The sequence below is a fragment of the Sapajus apella genome, unplaced genomic scaffold, assembly GCF_009761245.1.
Source record: "Sapajus apella isolate SASKATOON/1434 unplaced genomic scaffold, GSC_monkey_1.0 scaffold57, whole genome shotgun sequence".
NCBI lineage: Eukaryota > Metazoa > Chordata > Mammalia > Primates > Cebidae > Sapajus > Sapajus apella.
This window is the reverse complement of record NW_022436997.1, coordinates 531,861-550,192: the sequence shown is the minus strand read 5'-3', so window position 1 is coordinate 550,192 and position 18,332 is coordinate 531,861. Positions and strand designations below refer to the sequence as shown.

Here is an 18,332-nt window from a genome sequence, read left to right as displayed (position 1 = left end):
GTAGAATGTGAAGTCTGTCTTTGGACGCGGACCTCCTCTGGACTTACATCTCCTTCCACCTGGGCGCAGGCCCCCAGCTTGTTCCCTGAGGATCCAAGACTTGCTCTCTCCTTACCGCCCCCCCACCGAGGTCTGGCTGTCTGTGCCTTCACAGATGGTGACTGTCCAGTTTGGCAGCTTCAACTATGATCAGGCCAAAAGCAGAGTAGATGTTGCAGGGAATTCGCATCATCTCCAGGTGGCCAAGAAAGGCACTGGAAGTACTCCAGATCATACCTCTCCCCTTTACCAGTGTTCATGCTCCTCTTCTGGGCAGTTAATTGGCCTCTGCATGGGCGTCTGCAGTGATGAGGAACTTTGGGAGACAAAACAAATTCTGAGAAATGTCTTCCTTATGTTGACTCAAATCCGCTTACCAGAAAGACCTTCATCCTTTTGACTGCAGCTATTACCTGACCCGGAGTTTCCTCTTCCCTGCTCATGCCCAGATTCTCCAACTGTTCCTAGTGTCCGATGACTCAAGTCCCTTCACAACCCCGCTGTCCATCACCAGAGTCCAGTTAATCAATCAATGTCCATCTTAATATGAGTTTCTCCAAATCAGTTCCACTACCCAGGAGTTGCCTTCAACCTTTCCATCAGTGAAACCCTATGAAATGCAAGGCCTCGAGCCTTTCCTCTGGGGATTTCCAAAGACCCTGGGATTTGTTTTGCTACAGAAGTACCGAAGGGCCTGGAAACATTTGGCCTGCTCTATAAAGCCAGGGCTTGTCCTTGGCATTTCTTTAGGCCAGGGAGGAGGCGCATGGCTATTGGCCAAGGCAGACTGCACGGGACCTGAGCAGTCATGCCCACTTCAGCCGTTCCTCAGCATCTCCCGCAGAAGAGATTCAAGCTCATTCTCCATGGATGCCAGCAGCTGGGGCTTTGTTTCCTGGTTACTGTCTTAGGCAGGAACAGGCTTATTCCTAGGGGAGCTCGGGAGAGAGAGAGAGGAAGGGGGAGGGGAGGTGGAAACCCCAGGACCATGGCATGTTATTTCCATTCGGTGAGCCACCAGGCAGGTGAGTTCCTCTCTGGGAGTACCGTGTGGAGACGTGTATGGGCATATGAGGACCCATGTGCTGGGAGGCAGTGACACTGATGTGAGAGCAGGGGGATCGCACTGCAGCACTCGGACTCAGGAGGCCTGGACGCCAGCCCCAACTTGGCCATAACTACCCTAGAGCCCTCAGACATGCCACCCCAGATTCCTTGGCCCCCAGGTCTTCATCTGTAGAATGAAGGCAGCATGATCATTGAGTTTCATTTAGTTAGGATATTGGAGGCTCCCATGAAGAACTATGCTGCTTCTTCTTTTTTTTTTTTTTTTGAGATGGATTCCTGCTCTGTCACCCAGGCTGGAGAGCAATGGCGTGATTTCCGCTCACCACAACCTCCGCCTCCTGGGTTCAAGTGATTCTCCTGCCTCAGCCTCCAGAGTAGCTGGGATTACAGGCACCCACCCCCACACCTGGCTAAGTTTCTGCATTTTTAGTAGAGACAGGGTTTCACCATATTGGCTAGGTTGTTCTCAAACTTCTGACCTTGTGATCTGCCCGCCTCAGCCTCCCAAAGTGCTGGGATTACAGGCATGAGCCACCGCGCCCAGCTGGAACTATGTTTCTTTACTAGCTAACAATGTCATCCTTACCTATCTAAGATAAAGAGCTCTTTCTTCCTCCTTTCCCTCCTTCCCCCTTCTTCACTCTCTTCTCTCCAGCTCCTTCCTTCTTTCTTTTTCTTTTCCTTCTCCAGTATCTCATTCTCTTCCCCTCTCAGAATATTTCTAAGAATATCCCCTTCTAAGAACAAAGGGCATTGACTGCATGGTACCTGTCCTGAGAACATTCACTTCACAGCTTATTACTGGAGATAAAATTCATATACAGACAAAATGCCAAGTGTAATGGCCTACATGCCACAAGTCAGACGGAGGGAGAATTTCATCCACCTGGGAAGGTCTTGGAGGGCTCTGAGGGGAGTTAACATCTGCCCAGGATAGTTAAGGTTGGACAGGATGTGATGGTTTGGCAAAGCAGGGTGGCAGTGCCAGAAGACAGAGAATTACCATCGAGGGCCCACAGGCTGCCAAGGCCCCTTGGGGTGTGGGAGAGATGAGGAAGGTCAGACACAGCAGTGAGAGGGAGCAAGGCTGGGAACGGGGTTTGGGCAGAGAATGGAATGTTCAGAATTGTGCTGTAGGAAGGTTAACGTGGCAGCCATTTATTTGGAAGAGGAATTTTGAAGGTCAGCCCTGGTCCTTGCCTCTCCCTGCTTCCAGCCCACTTCAAATGCTGGGCATCACATCACAGCGTTGACGTGCCCATCTCAACTCTGTTCTGCCCAGCTCTAAGACCCTGGCGGTGGTCAAAACACTCTGTCCACAAACATCTTTCTGGCGCTTTCTACTTTCTACTGAGCATCCCCATGAATAAGATGAGAGGCCTGGTCAGAAGCTATTTGAGGCCCCTGGCAGCAGAGAGATTTCAGCAGGTGTGTGGGATCAGCGGCATCGCTGCAGGTCACAAGTCCAGGAAATGAAGGCCAGGAGAAGTCCACGGGGCTGTCCAGGCCTGACTGTGAGGGGAGGTGCCCTGGCCTTTGGGATGGAGCCCTTATACCCGGTGACTCTGCCTGGCTTTGAAGCCTTCTTGGTAGTGATGCCTTCCTTACTGGCCTCTGTGGGCAGAAACCTGCTTTTCAAAAGACTGTTTTTTTTTTTTTTTTTTTTTTTTTTTTTTGCTACTTGTGTGGGCTTTTCAAAAAGGAGCCAGCACTGGACCCTGGCTGATGAGGCTGAGCCTTTCCAGCCCTGCAGCCAGCTGTCCTGTCTTCTTTCTCCCTGACCCTCCCTGGAGCATTTGGAGAGGGAGTCTCTGGCTTTCCCCTCCTTTCTGGCCATCAGAGCCCTGCTTCCAGTGTCTCCTCCCTGTTCTGCCCCAATGATGGGGAAGAGTGAGGCTGGCTCAGTAGCTGAGCACAGCTAGAAACATGACACCTGAGAGCTGGGCTAGGGAGGCAGGAACTCGGGCCTCCAGGGAAGCCCCAGAGAATCTCAGGAGGGTTTGGGTCCCATCCTATCCTCCCAGGGTCCCATGGCCCTGGAGCAGGGAGAGCTGGCTCTGGTCAGCTGGGGGCCTGCAACAGGGACTCTGGGCAGGCCTGTGCTTGAGGCACCCACCAGCAGAGGGCCACTGTCACGGGGGTGGCCCTGGGTGGGTGGCAGGCCAGGCTGAGATGTCAGCTACCTTGTGGGGCCCTTCAGGCTGCCTGTTCTTCTCCTCCTTCAGCCTTCTTTTCCTTGAAGAGCTGGAGGACAGTGCCTCTCAGCCCTGGAGTCTTGAGGATGCAACTCCACTTTCCTCCAGAGCAAGTCCTAGGGCTGGAGCATCAGGACCTCCAGCTCGGGAGTCAGCCTTTCCTGGAGAAGCCTTTGCTGCCTTTCACGCTCCCCAGCATCTGACTTCTTGGTCTGGCTCTTTGCTCCTGCCCAGGCTCAGCCCTCACTCCACTTCCCTCATCTGCTGGCCTGAAGAGCCCCCTGACTATACCCAGTGTGTTCTCTTGGTGTCCTGGCCCTATCTCTGCACCATTCTTCTTCCTGGGAGGCCCCCTGTCTTAGTCTGTTCAGGATGCTCTAACAGAAGGCCATAGACTGGGAGCTTAGGAATGACAGAAATGCACTACTCACAGTTCTGGAGGCTGGGCAGTCCAAGACCAAGGCTCTGGCAGACTCAGTGTCTGGCGAGGGCCTGCCTCCTCATAGATGGCACCTTCCCTCTGTGTTCTCACTGGTGGAAGGGGTGGGCCAGCTCTCTGGGGCCTCTTTTCAAAGGGCACTAATCGAATTCATTGGGCTCTATCCCCATGACCTAATCACCTCCCAAAGGCCCTGCCTCCTAAAACCATCACCTTGGGGGTTAGGATTTGAACATATGACTTTGGGGTGACACCAACATTGAGGCCACAGCACTCCCTCACTGCTACCACACTTCATCAAGCTTCCCAGCTCCTTGCCCGTCCACATTTGGCTTTTAGAAAACACCTTGGTTCAAATTTCTACTTTGTCACTTATCAGGTGAGTGTCCCAGGCAAGTCAGTGAGTGTTTTAGAGACTCGGGGAAGCTGTCACTGTTATCTCCACCCACCTTCCCCACTGCTCTCTGCTTCTCCCTTTTCTTTCCCTCCCCCATGGGTTCTTCTGTCCTCTGACCCAGCCGTTCTCCAGCAGCCAGTCTCTTTGGGCTTTTTGCCCACAAGTCACGAAGCAGCCACCAGTCCCCAGGCATTTGTGGGGCACCTATGGTGTGTCCTGTGTTGCCAGGTGGGCCTCAGAAGAGCCCGGCACCTGTGGGCTCCCCCTGCCCCAGCTGTGGAGGGCTATCCTCAGCCCTGCACCCATCTCACTCGGGCCCCGCCTCCTGGTTTAAGGTACAGCTCCCGGCCAATTCTCAGATGTGCTCACTGTTAGTATCCACTCAGAATTCTAAGATATGCATTTTTCTTCTGAAATGAATGTGTGTCTTCCCATTGATGTGTTTATTTAATGTGGTTTGGTCGTTTCTGGAAGACCCTTCTTTCTCTCTACTCTCTAAAAATATTATTTAGTTCAAAATGGATCTTTCAACTGATGGCATTTTAGCTTGGGGAAATATGACAAATGCATCATGTAATCAGGGACATCTGGAGATTATTTTTTTAACTTGAAGGAGCAACTCTAATGGGAAAAATTGCAGGTTGTCTACTTATGGGGTATTTGGGATGTCTGTTTTTCAGACATCACTGATCATGGACTTGTCCTGGACCCAGCTATTCTATCCTGAGAGCTTCACTCCTCTGGTCTTAGAAACCAAATGGAGCAGCTGCTGCCTGGTACTGTTACAGATCCCACATGATTTAGGGCTGAGGAGAGGCCCCAGCGGGTATGGGGGATGTCTCCACTTCCAGTTCCCTTCTAAGCAGGGTGTTGAGACCAGGAACCACTCTGGGGATGGAGATGGTAGAGGGAAGAAGTGCAGAGTCCCAGAAAGGAAGTCAAAGGAGCTTGCAGGCAGAGTTTGCCTGGAATATTGCAGACAGCCAGGTACCTGTGCCCACCTTCCTCTGGCCGCCACTGTGGAGAGAAGAATCTGCTCTCACTTCCCAGTGCATCAGCTGGAGGGCACCAGTTGTAGGATGGTAGAAACCTCCCCAGGCTGGGGCAGTTGGTGCTCCTCCTAATGCGCCTCCAGAGAAACCTGAAGGCTCCTTGGACAGAGTGGGCATCCTCATGGCAAGGAGGGGCTGATGCGAGGGAGGCAGCTGCACACTCGTGGCAGTGGGGGAGGCTCTCCCAGGGCTCACCTGGGAGGGTGCTGGCCAGCCCCACCTGACCTGGCCCTGCCATGCCAAGTACCAACACCCAGAACCTACCTGGCTCCACTTGCCATTCTCTTTCCCACTCCATTTCAAACCAGTGTGCCTTCAACCAGCCTCAAACCCTCAGTCCCTTTGAACCGCTGTGCTTCCCTCACTCCCCACAACAATCCGTCAGACAAGCAGGTACTTACTGGGTGCCAGCACCAAGCCAGGTGCGTGGGGATCCAGAAACAGCTAAGACACGAAGCCCAGCCTGGCGGGGGCGGCCAGTGTGAAGAGACAGCTCAAGGTAGCCACTGCCAGGTGCCAAAGGAGTGGGAGAGAAGGGAGTTCTCAGAGATTAGAGGAGTAAGGCATCCCTGGGACTGGTGGGCAGGGTGGCATTTCTGGAGGAGCTGAGAGGAGACACGGACCCTTTGAGATGGAAAAAGCAGCCAGGGAGATGGGAGCATAGGCTCTCCAGTGAGAATGTGCGAGATGTATCTGGAATTTTTAGTAGATCCGTGTGGACGGCTGGGGGAGGGCTTGGAGGGGTCTGTGGGAAATAAGGAGAATGGAGCTTTAATACCAGGCCAAGGGGAAGCCATGTGTGGTGGCTCGAGCCTGTAATCCCAGCACTTTGGGAGGGTGAGGCGGGTGGATCACAAGGTCAGGAGATTGAGACCATCCTGGCCAACATGGTGAAATCCTATCTCGACTAAAAATAAAAAAGTTAGCTGGGTGTGGTGGCACATGCCTGTAATCCCAGCTCCTAGGGAGGCTGAGGCAGGAGAATGGCTTGAACCCGGGAGGCAGAGATGGCAGTGAGCTGAGATCGGGTCACTGCACTCCAGCCTGGCAACAGAACAAGACTCCAACTCAAACAACAGCAACAAAATAACAATAACCAGACCCAGAGGTTTGGATTTCACCAGTAAACAGTGGTCACTGCTCCACTCTATTGATTAGGAAACTTGGCTGAAATGCTTTGCTCTGTGTACGGAGCTGTTTTTTTTTCCTGTAGAGATGCACTGTCCAAAATGGAAGTCACTCACCTCCAGTGGCTACTGGATACTTGGAATGAGGCTAGGGCGAATTGAGATGTAAGCACAAAATTGCCACCAGATTTTGAAGACATAGTATGAAAAGAAAATAATGCAAAAAAGCTCAATAATTTTTTAAAATATAGAATACATATTGAAATACATTTTGGATATGTTGAATTACAGAAATATATATTATTAAAATAATTTTATCTGTTTCTTTTTACTTTTTAAAAGGTGACTACTAGGACATGTAACATTCCCTATGTGGCCCACGTTATAATTCAGCGGGACAGTGCTGGGTGAGAGTCTTGACAATACCCATTTTCACTCCATTCTTTTGCTTTACAGTCACGTTTATCTTCCACTGCTCTTTATCCTTCTGCAGCGCTTCCCTTTTCTTGCCCTCATTCCCTCTGTCACACTGGCACTCTCCTTCCCTTTGTCCTGTGTGATGGAAGATGATGGAATGAGGGGAAGGGGATCTGGTGCGCGCTTGCTTGTGCTGCAGTTCCCGGACTTACCAAAGCCAGAATCTATAAAGCAGAGAGGTCTGACTGACGGAAATGCTTGTGGGAATTAAAGTTCTAGATAACTCTTTTCTGTCTCACTTGCAGACAGGCAGAAATTCTTTGGATTTTCATTTCTTTTTGCAAAGATTTATTTTAAAAAGTTGATCAGTGACAAGCAAGTCATCTACAAGGCTGAACAGACTAGTGTAAGACACATTGAGCCCCGCAGCTTCCGTCTGCCCTTTGCCCTCTACACCAGAGGCACACCCCTCAACTGCAGCATGCTTTTAGCTCTTCTTCAGGCATTTCTTTCCCGAAAGACGTAAATTACCAAGCAAATTTACAACCAAAGATTAGATTTCTATTTGTCGGAATTTTTCAATTTCCGATATTGCCTATGCTATTTATATTGTGGAAGAAACTTCCTTTTCTGTTCCAATATAGTTTCCTAATTATTTGCTTTATTGTTAATATAGAAATGTTGTTTACTGTTGAGCCAAGTACAGCATCATACAGGTAGTCACACTTTCTTACACAACTTTTTCTTTCCTTGGTCATAATAATTGCATCATTTTCTTTTGATTGCCTTGTTTTCTATAGCATTTTAACAGATTCTTACCAAATTCTCTATCACATTATAAAATCCGTTCAAATCTTCAAATACTTTTTTTTTTTTTTTTTTTGAGACAGAGTCTCACTCTGTCACCAGGCTGGAGTGCAGTGGCATGATTTCGGCTCACTGCAACCTCCGCCTCCAGGGTTAAGCAATTCTCCTGCCTCAGCCTCCTGAGTAGCTGGGACTACAGGCACATGCCACCACGCCTGGCTAATTTTTGTATTTTTAGTAGAGATGGGGTTTCACCATATTGGCTGGGCTGGTCTCAAACTCCTGACCTTGTGATCCACCTGCCTAGGCCACACAAAGTGCTGGGATTACAGGCGTGAGCCACTGCATCAGGCCAAATACTATTTTTTAAAATACTTTTTTCTTCTTTCTTTCTTGCTTTGTTGTCCAGGCTGGTCTTGAACTCCTGACCTCAAGTGGTGCTTCTGCCTCAGCCTCCAAAGTAATCCCAAAGTGTTGGGATTACAGATGTGAGCCACTGTGCAGTAGTACCATTTTCATGGGGCCACTTTTTTTTTTTTTTTTTTGAGGTGGACTCTCACTCTGTTGCCAGGCTAGAGTGCAGTGGCACCATCTTGGCTCACTGCAATCTCCGCCTTCAGGGTTCAAGCCATTTTCCTTCCTCAGCCTCTGGAATAGCTGGGATTACTGGTGCACACAACCACACCCAGTTAATTTTTGTATTTTTAGTAGAGATGGGGTTTCAACATGCTGGCCAGGATGGTCTCGATCTCCTGATCTCGTGATCCTCCCACCTCAGCCTCCCAAAGTGCTGGGATTACAGGCATGAGCCACTGCGCCTAGCCCTTCGTCAATAATCGCATTGTCTCCAGTCCCCTCTCCTCTCCTGCAGATCCCCTCACCCTCCTGCTCCCCCGTGGAATGGCTGCAGAAGTCCCTGCACAGCTGTGTGCTTGAGAAACCTCCCCCCTCTGTTGGGTGCAGCCCTATTTTGTTGTTCCTCTTTCTTGGTTTGTGTTAGTACCTTTTTGAGAAGTGTCAGGAAGGTTAATTTTTTTGAGCTCCTGTATGTTTGAAAATGGCTTTATTCTGTTCTCATACTTGATGAATGGTTTGGCTGGGCAGAAAATTCTAGACTGGAAATCACCCTTTCCCCTCTATACCTTGAAGGCAGCTGCTCTATCGTTTTCAAGCCTCTGGATTTATTCTTGAAAAATCTCAAGCTATTCTGAAATGGGACCTTTTTCTCTGGAAGGCGTTAGAACCATCTCTTTGCTCCGGTTGTTTGGACACTTTGCAGGGAGATGTCTTTTGGGAGTAGGGGATTTCTTTCCCCCATCTACTTTGCTGGACACTCAGAAGGCCATTCTATCTAGAAATGCAGATTTTCGGTTGTAGGAAATAGGGGTTATAATTTTTTCCCTAATTTTCTCCCTATCATTTCTTCCATTCTTTCTCTCTTCCTAGTGGAATGTGGAATCTTCTGACTGGTCCCTTCAATGTTTACATCTTTTTTCCTCCCATGCCCCATTGCTCCGTCTTCTCATTCTGGTTTCTGGAAAATGTCTCCAGCTTTGTCTTCCAACTCCCCTGTTGAATTTCATTTCACCACATACATTTCTAATTTCCAAGAACTCTCTTTCTCATTTTCTCATTGATCCTTCTTCAAGAGCTTCATGTAGTTGCATGGATCCAACATCTTGTTTTCCTGAGGATATTGATTATGTTGTTTTGAAGTTAATTTTTTTCTAGTCCTTGCAATAACTCTGTTCTTCTGAGTTCATTTTTTTAAAAAAATTATGCTTTAAGTTCTGGGATACATGTACAGAACATGCAGGTTTGTTACATAGGTATACACGTGCCATGGTGGTTTGCTGTATCCATTGACCAGTCATCTACATTAGGTGTTTCTCTTATGCTATCCCTCCCCTAGCCCCCTACCCCCTGACAGGCTCCGGTGTGTGATGTTCCCCTCCCTGTGTCCATGTGTTCCCATTGTTCAACTCCCACTTATGAGTGAGAACATGCAGTGTTTGGTTTTCTGTTCCTGTGTTGTTTTGCTGAGAATGATGGTTTCCAGCTTCATCCATGTCCCTGCAAAGGACATGATCCTCTGAGTTCATTTTTTAAAAATTGGTGGATTCTCTTTCTCTTTTCACTTTGAAATCAAAAGACTGATCACTCTTAGGCTGTCTGTTCATGTCAAAGAGTAGGTCACTAAAGCTGTCTGGAATGTCTGTGGGCCTTGAGGGTGAGAATGGACTTTTCAATGACTGGGCTTCATTCTAGAGTGGTCAGTTGGGGACCCAGTGATTTAATTGGGGTGCTCTCAACCGGAAGTATCTGCATAGCTCTTCCTGGGACCAATGATTTTCTTTAGAGAAGCATCCCCCAGTTTCACCCTGGGGCTGTGGAGGGTACAGGAGAGGGGCACAAGCTTGGGTAACAGTGTTTTTGGCACCAAGTAGTAGAGGAGGACAGGAATTCCAAAGTTCCATATACAGACTTCCACTGAATCCTGCTATGTTTTTAGCATGGTGCTGCACTCCTGCCCTCTTCTGCCTTGGGTCAACCCCCACTCCTATCTGGGCGTCTCTGGGAAAGAAAGTCACTGCCCTGCATGAGAAAGGGGAGGAGCCGTGGGCAGAACTGCTCCTTGCACAGATTGCAGTAGGTCTCCCTGTTCTCGGCTCCGCCTTTCTCCTGCCTTCCAAGTAGCCACTGCCTCCAGTTCCTGACACTTCCAGCATTGTGTGTTGAGACTTGTCCATTTCTTTTTGACGGCTCCTTTGGTAGGTGCTTGGTTTTCAGTTTCTCTGTTCTGCAAATTCCTCCATCTGCTTTCCTTTTCTTCCAAAAATTTGTTGACATCTGTTGCCTGCTGATGTCACCTCTCCTGTTCTCTCTGTCCTTGTCTGTTTATTGTCTCTTTATTCCTTTGTTCTCATTTTAGTGGATATTGGGAGGAGCAGACATGTACTGAATCTGCCATGTTTAGCAGGGAGTTTTCTGCAAATCTTTCTGAAATTCCTGGTCTACTTCCTGGCCTCATTAAAGGCCTCACTTCAGCACCTAGAGCTGGACTTTCACTCAGAGAGAATTTGTAAGGCTTTCTTGTGGTCAAGCTCAATTTCATTTAGAAAAGTACTAGAGCTCAAATTGAATGTAGCCTGAACCCAGCTTCGACCTGGACATGTTGGCTTTTAAATCAATGATAATGTTATAGTAAATTATTTAACATTTACTTAAATAAAAAATTATTTCATGTGATCTGTGTGTGTGTGTGTGTGTTTTTCCTTAAAACTGTATATAAAGCATCTTCTGGTTATTTTTTCTCTGGGAATTAGGGCTCCATATGGGTTGAGTCCTGGCTGGTCAGGGTTCAGTGAAGTTCAGAGCTTGGCTAGTCTGCACTAAATTTTCTCCTTCATGTGGCTTTTTTTTTTTTTTTTTTTTGGAGACAGAGTGTTGCTCTTGTTGCCCAGGCTGGAGCACAGTGGCTCCATCTTGGCTCACTGCAACCTCCGCCTCCTGGGTTCAAGTGATTCTTCTGCCTCAGCCGCCCAAGTAGCTGGGACTACAGGCATGCACCACCATGCCTGGCTAATTTTTGTATTTTTGGTAGAGACGAGGTTTCTCCATGTTGGTCAGGCTGTCTTGAACTCCTGACCTCAGATGATCCACCTACCTCAGCCACCCAAATTGCTGGGATTACAGGCATAAGCCACTGCACCTGGCCCATGTGGCATCTTTAAAAAGGTAGTGGGGTCAGTGAGCTTGGATAGGAGCCTAATTTAAAAGGCCAAGATTTAGGAACCTTAAGGCTTCTAAAGAAGTATGTTAATTATAAAAATGATGCTTATGTATTCATTAAAGAAGACACACTTCCCTCGCCCCACAACAGGTACACACATGCACACAGCCTTCACCTGGCTGAGTTAAAGATAATCACATACCTATAACCATGATGACCCTGCTGTGTCCTATCTAATACAGGTCTTGAGCTTCACCAGCCCCAGGCTGTCCTGAGTGGGCACGAGGGTCAGTGTGATGGCAGCTTGGTGCTGGTCCTCATGGTGATGTCTCTGTCCTTGCCTTCCAGGTGCCCCCTTTCAAAGGTCTCAGCATCCTCACGCTACCTCCTGCCGCCACTTCCACCTGGGCCCCCCGCAGCCGCAGCAGCTCGCTCCCGACTTCCCGCTGGCCCACCCCGTGCAGTCGCAGCCAGGCCTCAGCGCCCACATGGCCCCGGCCCACCAGCACAGCGGCGCCCTGCACCAGTCGCTGACCCCGCTGCCCACCCTGCAGTTCCAGGACGTCACAGGTCCCTCCTTCCTACCTCAGGCCCTGCACCAGCAATACCTCCTGCAGCAGCAGCTCCTGGAAGCCCAGCACCGCAGGCTTGTCTCGCACCCCAGGTTGGTGCTGCCTGGGCTCGAGGTGGGGACCCGGGGTGGGGGGTGACTAAGGGGGCGGGGCCAGGGCCAGGGAGTGGCCTGAGTGGGGCAAAGACTGGGGCGGGGCCACAGGCTCATGGACGCCTCGCTTCTCTCCCTGGCTTAGCTGGCAGTCATCGAGTGGGTCTCTGTAGGAAGTAGCTATTGTTTCAGAGGTATTCATCTCGGGCAGTGAGCACTGTCCTGGCCTGACTCGGGCTCCCTCAAGAAGCCAGTGTGTCCCCATCGCATCACTCAGGTGCAGGGTCAGGGACTGGGTAACTGGTGATCCGTGATCCTCAAAGCGGAATTCTGCATGGTGTGGGAGGAAATTTGACTAGGAAACCCCTCGTGTTCCCTCCAGCTTTATGACCGCCTGGTTCTAACACCCAAGAACCCTAAAGAATACCAAAAGGAAATGGCTGGTTCCAGCCCCGCCCTCAAGAGTCCACGGCCTAGGTAGAGTCCGGCTACATATTAATACTTCGGAAACGAACGGGGAGTAAACTTAGACAATCCTAATCAAACAGGTGTGGAGTTTTTGTGGGGCCCTGGGTAAGTCACTGAGCCTCTCTGAGCCTCAACTGTCAAGAGAAAGAGTTGGATAGTCAGTGGATCTCAAACTTTTTGGTCTCAGGACTCTTTTCCACTCTTAAAAATTAATGAAGACTACAAAGAGCTTCTGTGTGTGTGGGTTTTGACTACTGATGTTTACCATATTAGAAAAGAAAACTAAAAAGTTTCAAATATTTATTAATTCTCTAAAAATAACAATAACAAATTCATGTTAACACCAATAATATATTTTTATGAAAAATAACTGCTATATATAAATTTAGCGAGAAGCATGACTTTCTTATACACATATTTGCAAATCTCTTTAATGTATGGCTTAATAGAATGTTCTTATGTCTGCTTCTGCAGAATTGAATCTTGCAGAATCACCTTCCATGTAGTTTCTGGAAAACCCTTCTGTTCATTTGTGACAGAATGAGAGTGAAAAGGCAAATAGCCTTATAGCATTATTAGGAAAATAGTTTTGACCTCTTGAACCACCTGAAAGGGTTGGGGGTCTCCTAAAGATGCTTGGAGCACTTTAAGAACTGCCAGACTAGATGATTTCTAAGGCCCTAGGCATACATGACTGCAGGGCTTGGGATGCCTTAGATAGAAAGTGAGTGTTGTAGGAGGTCAGAGGGAGAAGAGGTCATAATGATCTGGGGTGTTCAAGGAGGCCTTCCTGGAGGAGGAAGGCTTTGACCTGTGCCATGAAAGCTGGGAAGAGTGTTGAAAAAGGGTTGAGGAGAGGAGAAGAGCATGATGGGAGCCATAAGGTACACAGAGCCTGCAGGAGGCAAGTCTGTGTGTCTTGAAGATGACCCACCAAGGACAGGGGGAAGGAGAAGTGTGAAGAGGCAGAGAGTGTGTGGAACCAGGTAATCTGCCGGGGACACACCTAGGAAGAGACCTTAGCATAGCAGGCAGCCTGGAGACAGCCCAATGGAGTGTCCGAGCTACAGCCTGCTGCTCATCTGGGAAGCTTCCTTGAGTTTGTCAAGAGTGGTGAAACTCGGTGCTTGATAGAGTGTGGGTGCTGAGCGGGGCTGCAGGAGTCGGGCAGCCTGAGGGTGCCCCAGAGCTCCTGGGAACCAGCGACGCGCACACACCCTGACGCCAGGGCTGTCCGTCACTTCTGGTGCAGGCGGAGTCAGGAGCGTGTATCTGTCCACCCCCACCGCCTCCACCCCAGCTTCGACTTCGGCCAACTGCAGACACCTCAGCCCAGGTATTTGGCTGAGGGCACTGACTGGTGAGTCTTCTGGGCCCCTGGGGCAGGCAGGGAGGAAGGGAGGAAGGGAAGAAGGAGGGAGGTCTTGCTAGATCCATGGAGTTTCTGTTTTCCTTCACTCTGAATGGTGCAAGAGGCCTAGTTCTTAGGCCCCAGCCTTTGCCTCTACTCCCAGCCACCCTCCTGGCCGGATGGTCCCATGTGGGCCTGGTTCTAGCAATTAGCTCAGATGTTACTGGGTGCATCATGTGCCCAGCGTGGGACTCAGTGTTCATGATCCTGTAGGGGAGGAGGGGGACAGGGATAGGAAACATTTCCCGGGTTCAGTGGGGGATATGAGCCAGTGGTCCCTAGGGGGAGAGAAGAAAGGAGAATTCTGAGGAACTGGGTGATCAGGAAGGCTTCCTGGAGGAGGTGTGTCTCAAGGGATCCACAGAGAAGTGCGACGGCATGCCAGCAAGGCAGTGCTGGGGAGCGGGTGGCTATGTAAACACAGACTTACATTGCATCTCGAAGGATGGAGACAAAGCCAGCCAGGTCGGAGGTCAGGACTGAGGAAGGGGTTGCGGGGAGAGGTTGAGGGTAGTGTTGTTGCTGAGTCTTTGCAGATATTGAGCCCCTGAGAGACCTGCCCATAATTTCCCCCACTCAGGACAGATGTCTTTGTTGTCCTGATGCAGGGTCACTTGGTTTTGGATCCTGGGTCCCACCCAACTCTGATCCTAGCTCAGGAGAGAGCTGATATTAACTAGGTTTGGATCCGAACCCTTGAAAACTTAAAAAGGTGTGCAGTTCACTGAATATTTAGAGATAAAGGGCATCATACCTGCAAAGAGTTCAGGGGAGAAGAACTACCTATCTATCTATCTATCTATCTATCTATCATCTATCTATCTATCTATCATCAATCTCCACAGAGGAGTGTGTGTGTGTGTGTGTGTGTGTGTGTGTGTGTGTGTAAGTATATTATATACATTTGGTGAAGGAGAGAGAAAAGGAGACAGAGAGAGAAATGAAATAGAAATGTGGTAAAATAGTGACATTTGGGGAATCTGGGTGAAGGGAATACAGGAAATTTTTATGCTGTTCTTGAAACTTTCAGGTAAAAAAATATTTGTTTGTTTTTTTAGAATATAGAATCTATCAATGGAAAAAGATGAATTATCTTAAAGACTGATTTGCCATTGTGTCATTTTTCAGCCATTTGCCAGGCTTAGTCCAGGGTGGCTTTGGGAGCCCTTCCCATGCACACCCAGGAGTGACTTCAAAGAATAGTTCCAGTCAATTGAGTGCTAAGGGTACTTCTAGGTGCAGGAAACTGTGGCTTTCACATGTTCCATGTTCTTCAGTCCTCTGCTCATTCTCAGGTACACTCTCCGTTAAATTGAACAGTTCCATAAAAGATAGATTGCACTGCAGCCAACTTCTGCCTAGCCTTTTCCAATTAGCAGATTCAAATTAGGAAGATTTAATTGCAATTTGGATTGAATTCTGTCCCTCAGTAGTCAAGTCAATTTCATTTAATTCAATTCACTACACACGGAGCACTCAGGGCCCTTGCATATGGCTGAGTGATTGGAACACACACAGGGGCCTACAGGCAAGTGGGACTGGACAGGTGACATAGATGGGACACATCCTGGGTAGATGGCAGGAGGAGCACGTGGGTACTGGCCATGTCCTCAGCTTTCCTTATAGAGCGAACCCCCCTTGTCTTTCTTAACCATTTAAACCAGTCTGCATTCCTGGCCCTGCTTGCCCCAAGAAACAGAAAGAAGGAAGCTCCGGGAGGCTGGTCCCTGCCACAGCAGGGGATGCTGGGATACCCTGCCTGGAGGGCCCCCCCCCCCCCCCCGCACCATCCACCCTTGGGCTCTTTCTGCCTGTTCTGTCCCCACTTCCCAAGTAGGATGCTGTTTCTCCTCCCTTGTAATTAGCTCTGCTCCAGCGGGGGGCCAACCCAGTGGCGCCCAGGGGTTTTGCGATTGATTGATTGTGCTAACTGCATCCCAGCCCTCTTTTCTAGAGAGGCTGCTTCTGCCAGGAGACAGGCAGCCTGGTAATTGGATGACAGGAAATGCATTATAGGAAGAGTTACTCTCACCCTCTGCAAGGAGCCCCTGGGGGCGGGGGGAGCGTGTCTGTAGCATCCCTCATCCCCTTTAGAGAACCATCAGAGACCACTGACTTCTGCCCTTGGTCATTCCAGAAACCGGGCTTCAAGCCCTTGTCCAGCCCCAAGTCTGTGCAGCCCCTGAGGTTACCTTGGCCTTTTGTCCTACTTTGAGATCTCTCAACCCAACCCAAGCAACTTCTCTCAGCTGGGAATCCTGGCCTGAGAGTGTGTGGAGGTAGCAGGCCTTGGGGGATAAATCCCAAATCCCTCTCTTTCTCGCCCATGCTGCATAACTTGATCCTGACCTCGAGCCGCAACCCAGTGCCTCCGTTCTCTTCATGCTCCTTCTTGAACTCGGTCCTGGATTCTCAGTTCTACTCTGCTCCCATGTGTGGACTGTACCCTGCTGTGTCACAGTGGCAGCCCTGGCCATGCCGAGGTCTCTGAGTGGCAGAGGGTGGGGGGAGGGTGAGCACCTCCGACTGATAATTCCCCTCCAGGTAACCTTGCCTCAGCAAAGCCCCCAAAGTGCCCTGAGCCTGGAGTCACCCATAGGATAGTGCTGGCACTTGTGGGGCCAGATTCTGGGAAGAACTTAGGGTCTGTACAGCAATCAGACCACATCATGTTCAAGAACATTGAAAGTGGAAAATAAAGTTCATCTTGATGTTTAGATAAAAAGGCCAAACATGACACAAGAAATCTCCAAAACACAGTTCTGGGTTAATCCTGTGGCTTTAGGTCTGTTAGATATTTCTGTGACACCTTTAGAAACAGCAATCTCTTTTTTTATTTGTTGTTTTTATTTTTATTTTTTGAGACGGAGCCTCGCTCTGTCCCCGGACTGGAGTGTAGTGGCTTGATCTCGGCTCACTACAACCGCTGCCTCCTGGGTTCAAGTAATTCTCCTGCCTCAACCTCCCGAATAACTGGAACTACAGGTGTGTGCCACCACACCCAGCTAATTTTGTATTTTTAGTAGAGATGGGGTTTTACCTTGTTGGCCAGGATGGTCTCGATCTCTTGACCTTGTGATCTGCCCACCTCAGTCTCCCAAAGTGCTGGGATTACAGGCGTGAACCACCGTGCCCAGCCAGAAACTTAGCAAGCTCTTACAGGCTAGTGGCAACAGCAGAGAGGCAGGAGACACTGCTGCTTTAGGGGCTAATTTATCTTTGAGACAGTGGTCCAGACTTCTTTAGGGTTCAAGGAACCACATCCCCTGTCGGGGTAGCCTGGGTCGAGCACGGAATTTCTGACGAGACAATAAGAGGGGCATCATGAGAGCCCACCCAGACACACCCAGGGCAGACCATCCCATTCATTTAAAGGGAAAGGTGTTTCTTGCTATTCCAGTCAGGATTCTTGGGATTGGGGTGACTCTGTTCCAAGCTCCTTGGGACTTTGCTTTGGTAGAATTCCTTGAACATTTGTTTTGAATTTAATGGGTTCCCTAAGACTTCTGGGTAAATGCTAAAAATCAGAGCTTCTGCCATGTGAGGCAGTGCAATGGGATAAGCCCAGGCAAGGGTGTGAAACCCTGATGGTCCCAACCAGCCAGCCAAGGTCTGTGAATAAGGCATTGTCCTCTGCAGGCCTCAGATGGACCTGTGAATGTGAGGGGCTGCCCTAGTGGATTTGTACGTTTGCTTCCATCTGGCTCCAAGGGTTTAGCTCATTTCCCAAGTGACGGGCTCATCATGAGTTATTCCAGGGATTCGGGCTGATAGTCGCTCTTTACATCCATATAGTGCTCTGCAAAGAGCCTTCACCTGCATTTTCTCATTTGATGCTCCAACATTACCATGAGGATCTACTGTTATCATCATCTTAGAGATGAAGCTCAAAGAGGTGAATTAGCTAGAGAGGGCCTCACAGCTAAGAAGGGGTGAACCTGGGACAAGGGCCTGAGTCTCCTGACAGCTGCTGCTGTTCGGGCTGTGGTGTGCATGGAGCCTGTGAGAGTGACTGGCAGTCCTTTTCGCCCATAGCAGCTGGACCTGGGCTGTGCAAAGAGGAGGATGGGGCCAGATGCCAGGGACCTTGGAGAGCTCCTGCCAGCTCTCCAGGGTTCATATTCTCATGCACATAACCCAGGGAACAGGGATCAGACTCCCCTGAAAGCTGATGGCTTTGTTGGGTTTTCCCTCAGAACTATTTCAGAGGATATTTCAGGGCAATGTGTAGCCAAACCCAGGCTGTGTGGGATCCAGGCTCAGGGGCAGCAGGCACAGTGGGAATACAGGAAGTTGGTGGTCAGGGCCTGCTTGCAGCAAGATGAAAAGGGCGAGTCTCAGAGTCCCGTGCCTCTTGCTCTCTCGCCCCCATAGGATCTGAGGTTGAAACTTCTGAGGCCCTAGCATTCCTCTCAAGGGTGCTTAGCTGCATTTTTCCAAAGGGAAGCTGTGTCCTAATTACCAGGGACCACTTCACTGTACACAGCACACTGCAAGAAACAACTTTTCTGCAAC

At 49.5% G+C, this 18,332-nt stretch overlaps 1 protein-coding gene across 1 annotated transcript in view; it reads left to right on the top strand.

The window, feature by feature from the left end:
- RNF165 (ring finger protein 165) overlaps positions 1 to 18,332 on the top strand; it is a 127,695-nt gene that overhangs the window by 86,334 nt on the left and 23,029 nt on the right. Inside the window, exons 2-3 of the mRNA XM_032245239.1 lie at positions 11,623 to 11,938; positions 13,659 to 13,766. Of these exons, the coding sequence (XP_032101130.1) occupies positions 11,623 to 11,938; positions 13,659 to 13,766 (424 nt within the window). The remainder of the gene's footprint in view (positions 1 to 11,622; positions 11,939 to 13,658; positions 13,767 to 18,332) is intronic.